Raw genomic sequence first — 17,228 nt, forward strand, 5'->3', positions numbered from 1 at the left:
GCTTGAAGTTCATTATAAAATCAGTTTCAATTACAGCAAGGCGGGCTGCTGGATATCAAGGCCAGCCTAATGCCTTGTTAATGAGGCACTAGGAAACTCACATACACACACAAACACACACATGCTGCTCTCATTACGTACAAATCGGAGAACTGCAACCTCCATGCCCTGCTCTCCCCTAATGAATGCCAGTGTTGTGTTTATGGCTGTGGGGATGTGAGCTGGTTTCTGTACTCCTCTCTTGTGAGACCAGGCCCAGTTAGCCTAAACACTACCACAACAGATTATTATGCACCATAGTCTGCAATGACTGAACTCTGCCATAAAAATGCAGCCCCTCCTCTCCCCTTGCCTTTCATCCGCTGCTGCGGTCCTGCCATCCATATCTGACTCACGCACGCATTGGGTGAATACCCAAAGGCGTAATGTGTTTCCCCTTAATGAAAACCATGCTCAGACCCTAATGAAAAGGATGAGGAGCATTGATTGGGCTGACAAACACCAGCTCACAGATACACACGGACACACACACACATACAAATGTCCTGCCTGACAAATTGGATAGGAAATCATTGATTGTCCATCCGAAGGCGACTCTGAGAGATTGTTTCTTCTTTCTCTGGTGATTGGACAAAGCAGCTCCTTTGTTGATTGGAGGGATTAAGTCGCTTGCACATATCGATCTGCTAGCAGCCACAACGCTTAGGCAAAAAAAGTTGTCAGACAGCATTGTGTGCCCTTGTCTGGCTTGGAGGGTTTTTCTTATATGCTGACACACACACACACACACACACACACACACACACACACACACACACACACACACACACACACACACACACACACACACACACACACACACACACACACACACACACACACACACACACACACACACACACACACACACACACACAGCTCGTAGATGCTGAAACACATGCAGACAGCATGAAGAGTGCCAGACTGGTTTGAACCGGGCAGACAGACTGGTTGATGAGAGAAGGCGCTAAAGCCACTTGGCCCAGCACTCTGCCGCATGGTGAGGGCAGAGGAACCACAGCGCTGTCACTTAGCTGTAAATCCACAGACACACTGGAACAGGCAGACAAAAACAGACAGAGAGAGCATGAGCACCGCAGGAATCTGTGGTCTGGAATCACTGTTATCCTAAGAATGTCAATTACGCTCCTATGTCGCTCCATAAATGTAGGCCACTCCTTTGAAGGGTAAAGAGTCCTGATTGAAAAATGTGGAAACTCAAAACTGTTAAGCGGCTGTGGCAAATGTCTAGCAAAACATTTACCCCCCATAAACAGACATAAACATATCAATGCAGGACAGCCAAGAGGCATGTAATAACTCTGTCTCTAGAATAATTTAATTATGTGGAAATGGTCATGAACCAATAAATTACACACTTAAGAGAGGGTTGGTTAAAACTATCAACAACATTCAGTTTCCAAAAAGTTTTTTAATATTTCTCAATTTCCCTGTGGTAACAAATAGCATTTTAAGGATCTTTTATATTCTGTCGTCCTCTGGTCTACCACATCTCGCACAGGCCCATGCCTCATGTTCTGCCGCCAGTTCCTCTGCTGGGAGGCAGCATGGTCGGACAACCAGACAGGCCCACAGCTGGCTCCCTCTGGGCCCTGCTAAGCCTTGTTAAGGATAGTTTTAAAAGCTGTGAAGTGACCTGCAGATAAACAGCCCTCTGCCAGATACACCAGGGAATTGCTCTGGGACTGAGCTCTGGGTCCTAAGTAGCAGCCGGCCTGAAACACACAGACGTGCATGCCCACACTAATGGGGTTGAGTGATGTCTGGTTCCCCAGGACCATCTGACACTGATTAGAGTTTGTGACTGTTCTGTTCTAAATGACCAATTGTATGTTTTGTCTCTATGTTCATTTTGTTCTTTGACAGTTTTTTTATGGTGGGATTTTGTCAGACATTTTTCTTGTCAACGTTTTGCCTCAGCAGCCCTCAGGCTCACAGGAAAGAGTAAACTAAAAAAGTAATATTTCACCACACTGCAAAGGTTTCAGCAGACACTTTGCAGACACCCAGAGGAGAAAAACAAATTTCGCAAGAAGTGAGATCATTATTGATTTCAGGATCTCATATGAGAACATAAGTGCTGGAAACTGTAAATGTTATACTAAAAAGAAATATGACTTTTAGTTGACGGCCTTTAACACCTACACACAAATCGAGACGTAGCCTTTTCCCCTCCAGTCCTTTTCCACAGCACTTTAGTATTCAGACTGTTTATTGGTTCTGAGGATGTTATGACTCCAACATGCCTGGACCTATTACAGCTGGGAAATAGATCTCCGCTAATATAATCAAGCCAATAACCAAAGGTCAGAGGTAATGGGAGGATTACTCAACTATGTTGCCATGGAGAACCCTATTGTTGGTTAACTGATGGTATCTTTTCTCCTTTTCTCTCCTTTTTTCTCCTCTTTTCTACAGACGTCTGGAGCAGAATGGGATTAAATCTGTTCCTCCTGGAGCCTTCTCTCCCTACAAGAAGCTGCGTAGGATGTAAGTACAGCAGTACATTCACCTCAGGGCTAAATAATACAGACAAGAACAAGAAGTTGAGGGCTGGAAAAAGAAGCGACAATTGGCAGTCTTCTCATTCCACTCCTGAGGAGCATGAAGTATTTATTTTGTCTGCGCCGAAAGAACATATTCTTGTTCTCAGACTTGGGGTGGCATGGAAAGCAGGCACTCAGATGCTACATGAGCATAATAACAGTTCTCATCTTTCATGCTGCGCACTGGTATTCCCCTGGCCAGTGTTGTGTCCAGTCTGTGTGTGTGTTGTGCCTGCGTGGGCACACTGTAAACTGCGGCTGGGACGATGATGAGGGGATGGAGAGTGTGCTGGAATGAGTGCTGAGGCCTCGCTCTCTCTGGGAGCGAACAGCATTGGGCTGGTAGCTCAGTGGTTTTTCACCAGCTGTCCGGTCAACCAGCCAGCACACACCAGTCGGCCAAACCCACAGCTCCAACACCACCAGGCCTGACCGACACAGCAGCAGGGAAAAGGAGGAAACTGAGGGTCAGGGAGTTTCTCTGCACTTCTTTAGGGATCCTTCTCTGCTTTATAATCCAACTCCAGGGACAGTTTGATGTTCAAATGAGGTATATGCTGACCTCATCAAGAAACTGCTTTCTCATTGCAGTGCAACATTTACATTTTTCATTACTTTTTTGACAAAATGAGTAGAAAACCATGTGGCCTCAACCAAATCATGCTTCTATGTCATAGTAAAGGAAACAGCTAAACGCAATACATTTTAAGGTAAATTCGAAACATGATTACACAACCTGGTAATTACTTTTTACTGAATAATATGAAAAAGACTTTTAGATTTTCATGTAAAAACCAGGTTCAATGGCTATTAAACAGATTTAAATGCATATAAACAAACTGTTAAAGTTAATATTTATTTTGTGCCGAAAAATATGATGCATCAAAATACAAATCTTATCTAAACCCCACAAAAACAGATCTTACATTTAATTTCAGCTTGCTTTTTTTGTAAGTTTATGCTCAACAAAATCATAAAGGCACTTTAAGCTAAGTAAAACTTCAAGCAGACATGAACTGCTACTGTTTCTGATGGTGAATCTGCATTTAGCAACAACAATGCATGGCCACATGTCTGTGTTGACCCTCAGTCCCTCTGTTGATTCAGCTGGCAGTGTGCCCTCACTGGCCGGCCTCTCCCGGTGTCCAACACCCCCATAACACACTGTGTGTAGACAGCATCAATAGATCATGATACATACAGTATGTCCACGCTATGGGTTCAGGCTCTGCAGATGTTCAAATGTATGTCTTACAGTATAAATAGATGTCTCCCACATATTATCTATAGAAAATATGTTATTGTAAGTCATGATTCTATAAGTTAAAGTTATAGTTAGGGATATTGTGTGTTTGTATTGTTTATTTGTGGAAGTATGTGAGCATCCCTCTCCTGACCCTGTGTGTCCTCCTCTCCCAGTAAATACCAACCACACAGATTTTCTTTCACCTTGTCCCAGTTTAGATGCCCTACACATGAACCGCTCCTTACGACAGGGATGCAGCCTTCACACACCGACACATACACAAACACACCAGTGTCTGAGTTTACAGACACACACTGGTGCAGATTTGGCTCCTTCGCCACTTTTTTAGTTTCCAGGAAACCTCAGTCCTTTGCAAAAAGACAAATGGGTACTTATTTGACTGTTACCCTTAAATGAGAAAATATCCCTCTCCTTCACCACATGATGATTTTCCTTCAAAGGTATCCAGTCGACTGGAGTTCAGTCCACATAGTCCATTAACTCTCCCTCTCCATCTGTCTTTCTCTCTTTCTGTCCCACTGTTCCTCATTTACTGTTGCATTTACTCACACACACACACACACACACACACACACACACACACACACACACACACACACACACACACACACACACACACACACACACACACACACACACACAAACACATATGCACACAGGCTTAGTGGTTATCCTGTGGGGAGAGGCCTGTGGATCCTATTAACTATGTTCAGAGGCAGTCTACTGCATTTTGGATTCTAGCCCTGCACCCCATTTTTACTCACACACTCACCTTGATACAAAACAGGGCCAGTTGATAGGCCACAAATAATATAAGTAAATGTTTTGATTGGCTCCAAAACACTAGCTCGCTCAATTTCATTAAATCTCTTGAATAGACGCACCAGCAAATATGGGAAGAGAGCTGGAACTTATTTCCAACCAGCTCACACTACATTAACTTCCTCGTTGCCTGCCAGTGACACCAATGGATGTATTATAAGAACACCCAGGTGACACTGGGGTAAAACCTCCCACAGAAAACGGACTTTCTCACAAGAACTCCGTTTCTTTGACTAAATCTCTGACCTTCTTCTTCAACGCAGAGACCTGAGCAACAACCAGATCTCAGAGATAGCTCCCGATGCCTTCCAGGGCCTGCGCTCCCTCAACTCCCTGTAAGTGGCCCTGAGCCGAGTTTTTGCATGTATCTCTGCATAAATATTCACCCTGTTGTCATTTCCCGTGTTTTATGCAAGTGTGTGTTGTGATTTCCCAGTGTGCTGTATGGAAATAAGATCACCGACCTGCCCAAGGGGGTGTTTGACGGCCTCTACGCCCTGCAACTGCTGTAAGCAGAACACACACACTGCTGATATACTGCAGACTGAAACTGAATACCACACATCCTTTACTCCCACTCAGTAAAACAAGTCCTAACCTTCAAATAAACTTTGTACCTGTGCATAGTCTTCTAGATGGAATGCATAATGAATGAATACATAAAGAAACTCTGACAGGCTGCTTCCCTCCTTCCTTCTTCCTCGCTTTCTCTTTGTCTCCTTTTCTTCCCCCTTGCTCTTAGGTTGCTGAATGCCAATAAGATTCACTGCGTTCGTGCCAACGCCTTCCAGGACCTGCAGAATCTCTCACTGCTATCACTCTACGACAATAAGATCCAAACTGTTGCCAAGGGCACCTTCACTTCACTACGAGCTATACAGACCCTGTGAGTCGAACACAAGCACATAAACATGCCGCTGCGCACGCTCTGACACATACTGAGCTGTCACCATAAAACATGAGCCAACACAGGAGTTGTTTACTTGCAGGTCTGTGTAATAACACCGGAATGGAATCATGAGGTAGAGAGGAGAGTAAATCTATCATCTTCACAAACACACGAACACACACAGCTTCTGCGGCCAGATCGAGATCAAAAACAGCGCACACCACACCCTCTTTCCACCGCCGTTACCCAGACAGCACCAATTCGGTCTAAATGAATGTTCTCCTTTTTTCTTCTTTTACGATAAACAAGGCAAACCACATGCTGTTATCAATACAGACCCCACACCATGGCGCCTACCATGTCTCAAACACTCCACATGAGATTGTCATCCATATATGCAAATACATTCAAGACACCTGTTGAAGATGATGATGGATAGTGCTACTCCTATGTTCACCACACACACGCACATGCACATGCACACGTACACACACAAGCACACAGCCCTGGGTTTAAGGGTCCCAGTCTAAAAACAAGCTTCTTGTTTTGCCTTTGCATGTATTTATACCCCTTCGAATCGGGGTATAAATACATGCAAAGCCTTCCCACGATCTCTTAACTCCTGTATTGACTACATCATTCGGATTACAGCGCACACTGAAGTGAGCTAAAGAAAAGTTGAAGGGATGTTGATTACAATATTAGTTATGGTCATCTTGGATTCTTTATTTTCTGGTGCTTTTTGTTGAATTATTTTGAGTGTTACGCTGAGAGCTGTAGCTAATCTCGAGTCAACCCCATTTATAGATCATGAAATTGGAAACATCTGTATAACACAATATAAATCTCTTGCAGAACAAACTACTGCCTCCAAAATAAAGGCCATTTCACTATATTAAATTAATGCATGAATAATTTACTAAATAATCAGCCTAAAGTTATTATGTATTATATTATTGAATAATATGTTGAATTCTATGGAAATTCTTAACATTGTCATTTTTTGTTTTGTTTTTGAGTAGAGTTTGCCCAGAATCATGAATCAAAACATTTACATTTTAAGTTACAGATGGACAGAGCCAAGCTAGCTGTTTCCCTGTCTCTATGCTAACCAGCTACTGGCTGTAGTTTCATATTTTCCTCACAAGAATTAGAGTGGTTTCAACGTTTTCTTTTACTCTTGATAATTAGTGTAAAAAGCCATTTCCTGAAATGCTGTAGTATTGTATTAATGGTAAGATCATGTTATTATGATATGACTAAATATAGATATTTTCTTTATGGTGTTTCTGTTGGCCCATGGGTCACAGTTTCCATGTATTTAAAAAAAATATGTCAAACTCATTCTCTCCCTCCTTACTCCCCCTCTCCAGTCACCTGGCCCAGAATCCATTTATTTGTGACTGTAATCTGAAGTGGCTGGCAGACTACCTGCGCTCCAACCCCATCGAGACCAGCGGTGCCCGCTGTGCTAGTCCTCGCCGACTGGCTAACAAGCGTATTGGACAGATCAAGAGCAAGAAGTTCCGCTGCTCCGGTAGGCCGGTGGCTCTGTGTCAGTCTGACCAAATGTCTCCCTCACATTTCTCTCTCGGGCTTTGTATCTCTCAGACAGACTCTGCTGTTTTTATTCCACTTGTTTCTCACCTTCGTACTCTTTCCTTCTCTCTTCCTCTCCACTGGGAGTGGCTTTTATCTCTGCTTTGGTCTTACAACACATTTAATGAGTGATCATTCCTGGCAAAAGGTTTTATTCGACCTATCATTTGCTGTGCCGGTGCAACTCAATCAATATCTCCCCAGATGAACTTGGGCCAAGGAGAGACAGATTTTTCACAGTGTCTCTATTTCCCCTCCATATTACCACAGTCTGATTTCATATTCAAACCGCAGTGAGCTGAGATCACCAGTCGAGGCTGGTATAAGGGCTAGAGTTTCTTTATGTGCCCACCAGTCCTCTGCCCTCTGCCAATCTCAGCCTCTATCTCCCCCCACTGCTCCCCACTCTCTGCCTGCCAGACTCAGGTTTCCTTCACTCCCCCTCATCCCCCCTCTGCACTGCACTATCCATGCCTCACCATCCACCCTCCCTCCTTCTCTGCCCACTATTGTGTTTATGCACTGTGCTGTGCTGTCTGGCACTCTGCGCTGCTGAGGTTTCACACTTCTTTATAGCCTCATTTGTTTGGCTAGACCTGCTGAAGAAGGGAGTCCATGTGTTTTTCTCCTTCTGTTCTCTCTGTTTTTTGTCTTTTTCCTTCGTTTTTCTATCTTTCTTTCTCACTGTCTCCTTCTTTCCTTCATGTCACTCTTCCTTAGCAACAGCCAAATATTTACCACCTTTTAACATCGTTACTAGTTCCTCCACATTGCCATGCACAGAGACAGTCCTAGGCTCCTCTGTGTAAATGCCATATACCTTGTGTCGTCATATATAAGCTTTATATATGACTGTTCTGAAGCATAGCAACACCACAGCTATGCAAGCCAGACTGGTCTCACTGACATCCGTCCCTCTTTCTTTTCTCCATCACAGCCAAAGAGCAGTACTTCATCCCAGGTGAGTGCTTGTAAATGTTCACACCTATCATTGTCTTCCTCTTTTCTTTAATTATCCCACCGCAGCCATGTAGAGGCATCACTCTTTCCATTACGTACTGCTCATTTAAATACCATTCTCCCGCAGCTTAAAAGATATTTTCAGTTTATTACAACTTTTTGTAGTTTTGGCCCAATTCCTTTCCATAATGATAACATTTTATTTACCAAGTTTATTGCTGAGAGCTGGAAACCTGGCAACATAGGTAATACTTAGTCACATGGGGAAGGAAACAATAGCAAGATGCCATGATGTTGAAGAGCAAACCAAAGAGACTAAAAATGATCCTTTCATTTGGATGATGGTGGGATGAACAGAGGAAATTAACATCACAGAATTTACTTTGGGCATTAAAGGTTGAAATTATTCAAAATGTGCATGCTGGTAGGTAATTACACATATAAGAGCAGCTAATTGGGCGTTTGACTGACCGGACCCATGTGTTGATCTTAATGGATATATGTGTGAGAGCGTCTGTTTCTCCTCAGCTCTGTTTTCCTAACAGTCTCAGCAGATAGAGTCAAAAGGAAGTGGCTCTTTGCTTTGGCATGAGCACAGACAGTCACTCACCAAGAGGGGCAGAAACAGGGGGGGTGGAGGGAGGAGGACAGAGAGGGGAAGGAGAGTGTGTCCTTTCTATCTGTAAGCGCTAAAGAAAATAAAGCCCACCAGAGGACCGAGATTCCTATCAGCGGATGTTTCCGGACCTCTTAACAAGAGCACTTCCAAGAAAATAACTAGGAGGAGCAGTGATGTGTGTCGAACTCATTGCTTGTGTGTGTGCGTGCCTATGAGGTGCAGTTGCTTGAGTGATTCAGTGTCTAGGGCTGCTTGTCTGCGTGTTAGTAAATTAATGTGTCTTTGTGCGATGAGCTGAGATAAAGCTCTACACTGGCTAAGAGAACAAATGGGAGTACAATGTAAGCACAAGGAAGATCAAAGTCAAATGTGATTAATGAGAATTTTACCCCCCCTGAATTATAATAATAAAAGACTGCACAATACACACACAAACACACAGACACGTGCACTCAACACACACACAATCACCGGCAGCACAGGAATCCATAATACATTGATAATGAGGAACCAAGCTGCAGGGAATTGTGAAAACTTCTACAACTCCAGCGATGAGTCATTTTGTGCCTCAGAGAGGGAAAAACCTAATTCGTCTCCTCGTGCATTTTTCTCCCGTTTCGTTTAAATCTGCTGACAGTAAAAGTGTCACCACCACCCACTTGTGATGATGACGATGACTCAGGCTCGTCACGAATGTCCCCCGGCTCCTTTACATCCTCAAGATCAAAGCGCTGAGCTGTACTTTCATTGCTTCCTCTGTAGCAGGAAATGCCTTTTCCTGTTGTATGGCCTGGCGAGGGAAAGTCTGTTAATGACCTGCATTAGTGGGACTATCCGCACCCTCCACTGAGCCACTCTGAGAAGTGACTCAAATTACGAGAAGTCTTTGCATTGGCAGCCACTGGAAGGCATTTCTGTGAATGCAAATTCACTCTTTTTCTGTCCAAACATATTCTAATAGGATCAAAAATGAGGCTTTGAGGTTAGGTTATGGTTTCAAATGTCACTCCATTTATGTGAAGATCATTTTGGTGCATTAAATGTAGGATTTGTCCTGGTTGTTTGAGGTTTTCCTGCTTGGGGTCCAAAGGTGCTGACGTCATTACCAAACCTGAGGGGCATCGGTGTGACCATGCAAAAAGGGAACAGGATGTTAGGGTATCCTAACAGAAATCACTGGGCTGTTCCCTCTAAATGGGACATATGCACACACATTAAGTCTACACGCACATATATACACAGACACAGAGACACAATACACAAACTCAGACACACACACACACTGTTCTAAGTGGCTCCCAGTGCTTCTCCATTATTGAGCAGCCATGATGTAACTGGCAGCACGCTTTTTGGCACGTAACGTCTATTCATAGACAGAAGAGGTGCAGGAAAACCCACATTCCCCATGCTGCCTCATGCCCTTGCTCTCAGGACAGACGTCTTTCTGCACCTTTGCCACTCACCTTTCATTTCTCTCTCATCTGCATGTTTACATCCCTCTTCCTTTTTCTTTCCTGGATGCATTTCTGTCCCTCATGCCCTTCTTTTCTTTTTGCTACCTCTCCGCTCCTTTGACTTCACCTGTCTACACACGCTTCCTGTGCTCTCTCTTGGGTGCTCTGCTTCACTAAAGCTGGCAGCCTAAATCCTCTTTGGCATCCCTATCTCAATCTCCCCTGCCAGTGTTCTTTTCACCCCACTGCTCCCACTCTATCACCTCTCTAAAATAACTCACCCTCGCCCCCACCCTTCCATCTCTGTCCTATGAATAGTAGCAGAAAGGCAGGATGTTCCACTGCGTGCCTAAGGTTAAAGATTTGCTCGGGAAGATGCCTTTCAGGTCACAACAGGACAAACTACTGACATTCAGCCCATTCCTGACTACTGCATCAGTGAGGCAAGTTTCTTGGTATAGGAAAGAGACTTATATCAATCTGTGTGAATTTGTTCCTGTTCAGGTACAGAGGACACCCGTCTGAATAATGCCTGTAACAGCGATCCAGTCTGTCCTCCCAAGTGCCGCTGTGAGTCGAACGTAGTGGACTGCTCCAACCTCAAACTCACCAAGATCCCCGAGCACATCCCTTCATCCACCTCTGAACTGTAAGCAATCAGGAAAAGGCCACTTTTAACAAAGTCATGATAAGTAACATGTAATTCCTGCTCTGACCAGGCTTTATGTGCAAGGTCTTTAACAGCACGATGTTGAAGAGGATGTTGTTACACTGTGCTTCAATCCCTTTTAGGACTCCATACATGTACTTCCACTTTGGCTATGACTGGAGATATGGAAAGACATCAGATATTAATTTAAAATGCTTGGTTTTGGAGTAAAATGTTATAGTTGCTGATCAGAGACTCTCTAAAATAATGTTTAATGTAACATATTTGGTGGTAATCCTCAGGTTATGGAGATAAAACCTTTTTTTTAATTTTAATTAAGTACATAAACATTATTCCAGAGCAGATTCTTTGCTGGGTCAGTTATTATGTGATACAAACTAAAATTACGAAACTTAACAGCTCATAAAGAATAAATACTACTAACCTCATGTGAAATATAACCTCATCCAAAGACAAAGATCCCTTTGTGCACAGTTAGGCTCAGGAACATTACCAAAAGCTCCAGAGACAGGCATTAATGCCCCTCTAAATGAGGATAGACCTTGCTTGTTGTGTCAGCTAGGTGAAATTGAAAATGAGCTGCACTTTCTGTTTGACTTTCCTATCTACAAGGACATAAGACTTTTAAGTTTTAGTAAAATTACCTCAATTATGTGGATAACTTTTGGCTGTATGGCAAACAAAATTGTACGTTTGAAAGGAATGTTTTTTTTGTGGCAGATTTTATTTTCAAGCCTTCGTAAAGAATATTTAGTTTAAAATATAACGATAAAATACCCTGTAATAGAATAGCAGAGACAGCATGAAAAGAAGAGAATAGGTCAAGAGTGAACCTTTGAATTTGTTTTGAAGGAAATACAAAGTTGTTGACCAAGCAAATTCAAAAGATCTGAATATTTGAAGAGGACTTTATATTTTGATCCATTTGTTTGTTTGTAGGGCTAATTTATGTTCCACTTCTTTCTCTCCAGCCGCCTTAACAACAATGAGATTACAACTCTGGAGGCAACTGGAGTTTTTAAGAACCTTTCCCAGCTTAAGAAAATGTAAGTTGGACTTTTATTTTACTTTTTAACTTTACCTTACAGCAGTCATTATGTTAATATCAATTTCCTTCTCTGACAGTAACCTCAGCAACAACAAGATCACAGAGATTGAAGATGGGTCATTCGAAGGTGCGTCATCTGTCAATGAGCTTCACCTCACGGCCAATCAGATCGACTCGGTCCGGAGCGGGATGTTCCGCGGCCTTGAGGGGTTACGCATGCTGTGAGTAATGCATCTACACATACAATCACACTCTCAGACATGTTGTATCTCTAAATTCAGGATAACATCTCTGATATTTTTATGATGAGGTGATTGATTTCTTTCCTCTTTAGGATGCTGAGGAACAACAAGATAAGCTGCGTCCACAACGACAGTTTCACAGGGTTGCACAACGTCCGCCTGCTGTCTCTGTACGACAACCAGCTGACCACAATCACTCCAGGAGCATTCGACACTCTGCAGACTCTCTCCACACTGTGAGAACCTGGCATACACGCAAGTTTAACTTCAATCATGCATTTAATGTTTCAAAACTCTCACAAACTTTCTTACGCTCACTTTCCCGCAGTAACCTCTTGGCCAACTCATTCAACTGTGACTGCCGGCTGGGCTGGCTCGGCGATTGGCTGAGGACTAGGAAGATCGTGACCGGTAACCCTCGCTGCCAGCGTCCTGCCTTCCTGAAGGAGATCCCTCTGCAGGATGTGGCTTTGCCTGACTTCCGCTGTGAGGAGGGTAAGTAGTGCCAAGTCAAACTGCCTACGATTTAAGGCCCTTTCTGTATGTCCTTATTCAGACCGTATCTGAACTGTTGTTGCGGCTTCCTCACTTTAAATGAAGTCATCTGTCTCTGTGAAAGGAGATACACATCTTCAATATAGCAGGCGACCTCCAATATGTGTGAAACTAACCTGTCTGGGTATGACTGATGAGGTTTTAGTGTTGCACTCTGCTCCACAATACATTATGACCAAGAGCTGCTTAAAGTGTCTGAGATCATCTTAAATAATGACCGCTATTGTGTGACTCTTTTGTTTACTGAATAGATTGCTACTCAGCACTTCCTAAGCTGCTGGTCGATGCCAGGCTGAGTGGAGCTATTGAGCTGTTTGCCATATTGACCAGTCAGCCTATTTGCACCTGAATGAATGTTGGACTTGTCTTCAGCTTCCTTTCTTTGCTCTGTCTAATCGATATTACATTAGCGAGGCTCTTCTCCCTCTGTCCTTACTTATTTTTCACACTTGTCACTTCCTACTCTTTATTTGTCTCAATGCCTCACCATCAGCTAGAAGGATTGGCCTGTTTTGGCACTGTCTTTTGTGAGATTTGCTTTGTCTTCCTACACATTTTTTCCAGGGACAACAGCTCTCTCTGTCTTTGGGCTGTTTTCCATGTTTTTCCTCCTGGTCATTACTCGTCTCTCTTCTTGTCTGGTATCTGACTCGCCTCTATCTCTCCTGTTTTTCCCCAGGGCAAGAAGAGTCATCAAGCTGTGTGCCCAGACCCCAGTGTCCCGGTGAATGTACTTGCCTGGAGACTGTGGTGCGCTGCAGTAACAAGCACCTCCACACACTGCCCAAAGGCATCCCAAGGAACGTGACTGAACTGTGAGTTCCCCAGCAATAATTATGCCAATTGCATGCATATCTTATCAGTTTGAGTTCCAGGTATTTTTGTTCCTTTGTCTGGCTTTGGTGGAGGCAGCTCTGGGAAGAAAAACAAAGGAAACGATATATAACAAAAAAGTAGGGAGGAGGAATGAAAGAGATAAGAATTAGTGAAAACAGTGGAGACAAAGAAGACAGATCCCATCATCTGGAAGAGGGGAAAGGAGTCAATAAACCCCACAGTTATTCTCTCAGACATTCTTCTTCTGTGTTCCCTGCAGCCCTTAGGGCTAGCACTGATGTCACTCTCCAACTCCTAGCCAAGGATCTGTGTGTGTGTGTGTGTGTGTGTGTGTGTGTGTGCACGCATATTTGCGTAATGGCCAAAAGCCTGTCCACAGGAGCATAGGGGAGCAAGAGGACATTTTAATGAGCAGTTTTCAATGGAACGGGGAGGGAATGGAATAGGTCTGGAACTTTCCAATACTGCTTCAAGTGATTCAGACTTACACACACACACACACACACACACACACACACACACACACACACACACACACACACACACACACACACACACACACACACACACACACACACACACACACACACACACGCTGTGAAAGCCTTAAGGCCTGTCATTGTCCCAGCAGGTGTGACCAGGTGTGCCCTTCTGTTGTGGGCTTTCATCTATTCATCTGGAGAGTTTGCTACTCCATCATTATCCCAAGTGTCCTCTGCACCATCATTACCTATCATTACCTCTGAACCCTAAGGCCCCCTCCCTAACTAACCAGCAACCCACCCCCACCCTTCCCACCCAGAAAACAGTCAACACAAATAGCAAGAGAAAGCCCCTGCAGCTAGGTTCAGGGGGACCAGGACCCTAAATCAGCCATTTATCGCGGTGACAGCCCTCTGGTAGCACTTTATGTTGGCAGTCAGCAGGGTGGTTGCATCCCTGCAGGCATTATGTCAACTGTGGTTGCTTGTAAATACATCAGTATGTTAACACACACATCCAGGAACACACACTTAAGTGATGGTACCTCAGTCACTTAAGAAAGTGGTGTGCTTGGAATGTTTGAAATTAGCTTTATTTCACTCATTGTTTAGATACAATGAATATTTAACAGTATTTGTATGGAATAAAAATGATTTTACAGGGAGCTACAGACCCTAACCTCACAAGACACAATCTGATGTCAAGATATAAAACAAAAAGAGTAATTTTAAAGAAAATCAATCTGACAAATGATAACCAACAGAGGGCACTTTGGTATGAGAGAGGATGACTCAGCATTGATAAATGAATCAATAAGACATGAAAGCATGATAGGAACTGTATATTTGTTGTGCAATGTTGTGGTATTTATGGCAAAAATGGGCAAAGTTGGTCAAAGGTCACCCATGTTAAACGAGACACAATCTGAAGTCAAGAAAGAAAGTTTTTGCAACATGAGCCTTAATGGGCTGCAACAGCATGTAGAAGAGTGTTGTGGCTAAAAAGTGTGATGTCATACAACAAAGCTTTAAGCTCAGCCCCTAACCAGTTCTCAAAGTGAAAATAATATGCTGACAAAAAGCAGAATAACATTTCCAAATGTAGAATCGAATCGGTTTTTAATGTATTTGTAATATTTAATCCCATATTAAAATGATCCTGACTCATTACTGAACTGCTTGTGACGCTTGTGTTCAGGTATCTGGATGGAAACCAGTTCAGTGTTTTGCCAAAGGACCTGTCTGCCTTCAAATACCTACAGCTGGTGTAAGTATTCGTCTGGCTGGCTCCTCTGCCTCACTTTTCCGATCAATATAGTGAATGTTTGTTTTTTAAATGTTCCTTTCAGAGATCTGAGCAACAACAAGATCAGCTCTCTCACCAACTCGTCCTTCGCGAACATGAGCCAACTCACTACTCTGTAAGTGCCATCTCAGCCAAGAGCTAGTATTTCATTCCGGTGCTGACAGTAGGATGAAAACAGATGACTTTTATATGTATATATATATGCATATGTAATTATTTTTACATTGCAGAATCCTGAGCTACAACTCTCTGCGTTGTATCCCAAAAATGGCCTTCAGTGGACTGCGCTCTCTCAGACTGCTGTAAGTTTATTTTTTATACATAACATTCAGATTTCTGTGTGTTAGTCTTTGAGTGTCTGTTTAGGGTTAGGATTAGATCATAATGTATCTGTCCAGTGGTATAAAATGCATATCTGAAAAGTTGTCTCAGAATTTCAAGACAATGGTCAAAACAGCATTTTTATTTGGGACGGTTACTGAAAGCTTTCTAAAAGAAGACAGGACTCACTTTCAGACTAAGTGGGTTATTGACGAGGATATTTTTGCAGCTTGCACTGACTACAGAGGCGGTGCAGCAGATGCCAAGAATCTCTGATTTTCTCCAGAGGACAGAAACACAGTCTAAACAGTTATGACAGCTTATGAATTTACACACACACACACACACACACACACACACACACACACACACACACACACACACACACACACACACACACACACACACACACACACACACACACACACACACACACACACACACACACACACACACACACACTCACACAACCTCTGACCTATTTTTCTCTGTTTAAATGGCAACCATGGGGGCAGCAGCAGTGCTGTTGCAGCTTCTGCTCTTTCCCACACCTCATATAGAAATCTTCCCAGTCTGCCTGTTCACCTCTTAACGCCCCGAGCTCATCACTGCCTCACTGCAGGGCCAAACACGCGCCCCCACAACCTACTGTACAAAATCACTCTGACGCTGATTACCAGCGAATGGTTGCCCCGCTAACCGTAATGGTTTTGACTCTGCCTCCGGGCTTTTATGAAGTTATGATGTCTTTGATTGTGTCCTCTCAGTGACCATGGGCTCCCCGTAGTTGAATCGGTCTGCTAAATAACTGAGATGTAGAATTTAAATACGTTTGACAGATAGATGACGAAACAAAAACCAACCTCATGGCATACTCTGCAGATACAGCAGCTGGATCCCTCACACTTTAACTCGAACGTACAGTTTAGTTCTGTGAGGGAGAAACAGCGATCAGGCCTAGCATCACTCCTTATGAAAGTTTGCCTCTGTGTGTGTTTGTGTGTGTGTGTGTGTGTGTGTGTGTGTGTGTGTGTGTGTGTGTGTGTGTGTGTGTGTGTGTGTGTGTGTGTGTGTGTGTGTGTGTGTGTGTGTGTGTGTGTGTGTGTGTGTGTGTGTGTGTGTGTGTGTGTGTATGCATAGTTTATATGTTTGTCATCTCCTGGCTTGGTGCCCGTTAGTATGTGTGTGGGAGTGGACTTATCGGCCTTCCATGTGTGCTCATAGCAGGCACACTTTTTACTACTGACAACAAAGCTTTGACAAAGCCTCTTTTTACGGCAGGATTCGTCTAAAGTCCCGATCATTACGGGGCACAAAGCGTAAGAGCCCTTTTAGCGTGGAATGAGAGTGAAGCTCGGTCATCATTAGCCGATGCCGCCTTGCTAGCCGGGCGCGTCGCTTTGATCTCTAATGAAGCAGCATCCTTTATTTCTGCTCTAACTCACTCACGCCACCTTCACTTTTAAAAATATTGCAAATGTGCTAGACGCCATGTGAGGCCCTCTCCTCAACGCCATCCGCCCCACAGACACCACACAGGCTCAGAATTAT

General features: G+C 43.6%; 1 protein-coding gene across 4 annotated transcripts in view; it reads left to right on the forward strand.

Annotated features, from left to right (window-relative positions):
- Positions 1–17,228, forward strand: part of slit1a (slit homolog 1a (Drosophila)) — an 84,124-nt gene that overhangs the window by 55,341 nt on the left and 11,555 nt on the right. For all 4 annotated transcript variants that reach the window (XM_063875093.1, XM_063875094.1, XM_063875095.1 and 1 more), the window contains exons 10-24: positions 2,479–2,550; positions 4,959–5,030; positions 5,132–5,203; positions 5,438–5,581; positions 6,958–7,121; positions 8,121–8,144; positions 10,721–10,865; positions 11,858–11,932; positions 12,012–12,155; positions 12,269–12,412; positions 12,505–12,671; positions 13,411–13,546; positions 15,249–15,317; positions 15,400–15,471; positions 15,587–15,658. In XM_063875093.1, coding sequence (XP_063731163.1) covers positions 2,479–2,550; positions 4,959–5,030; positions 5,132–5,203; positions 5,438–5,581; positions 6,958–7,121; positions 8,121–8,144; positions 10,721–10,865; positions 11,858–11,932; positions 12,012–12,155; positions 12,269–12,412; positions 12,505–12,671; positions 13,411–13,546; positions 15,249–15,317; positions 15,400–15,471; positions 15,587–15,658 — 1,572 coding nt within the window. The remainder of the gene's footprint in view (positions 1–2,478; positions 2,551–4,958; positions 5,031–5,131; positions 5,204–5,437; positions 5,582–6,957; positions 7,122–8,120; positions 8,145–10,720; positions 10,866–11,857; positions 11,933–12,011; positions 12,156–12,268; positions 12,413–12,504; positions 12,672–13,410; positions 13,547–15,248; positions 15,318–15,399; positions 15,472–15,586; positions 15,659–17,228) is intronic.

Source organism: Eleginops maclovinus, chromosome 22, assembly GCF_036324505.1.
Source record: "Eleginops maclovinus isolate JMC-PN-2008 ecotype Puerto Natales chromosome 22, JC_Emac_rtc_rv5, whole genome shotgun sequence".
Taxonomy (NCBI): domain Eukaryota; kingdom Metazoa; phylum Chordata; class Actinopteri; order Perciformes; family Eleginopidae; genus Eleginops; species Eleginops maclovinus.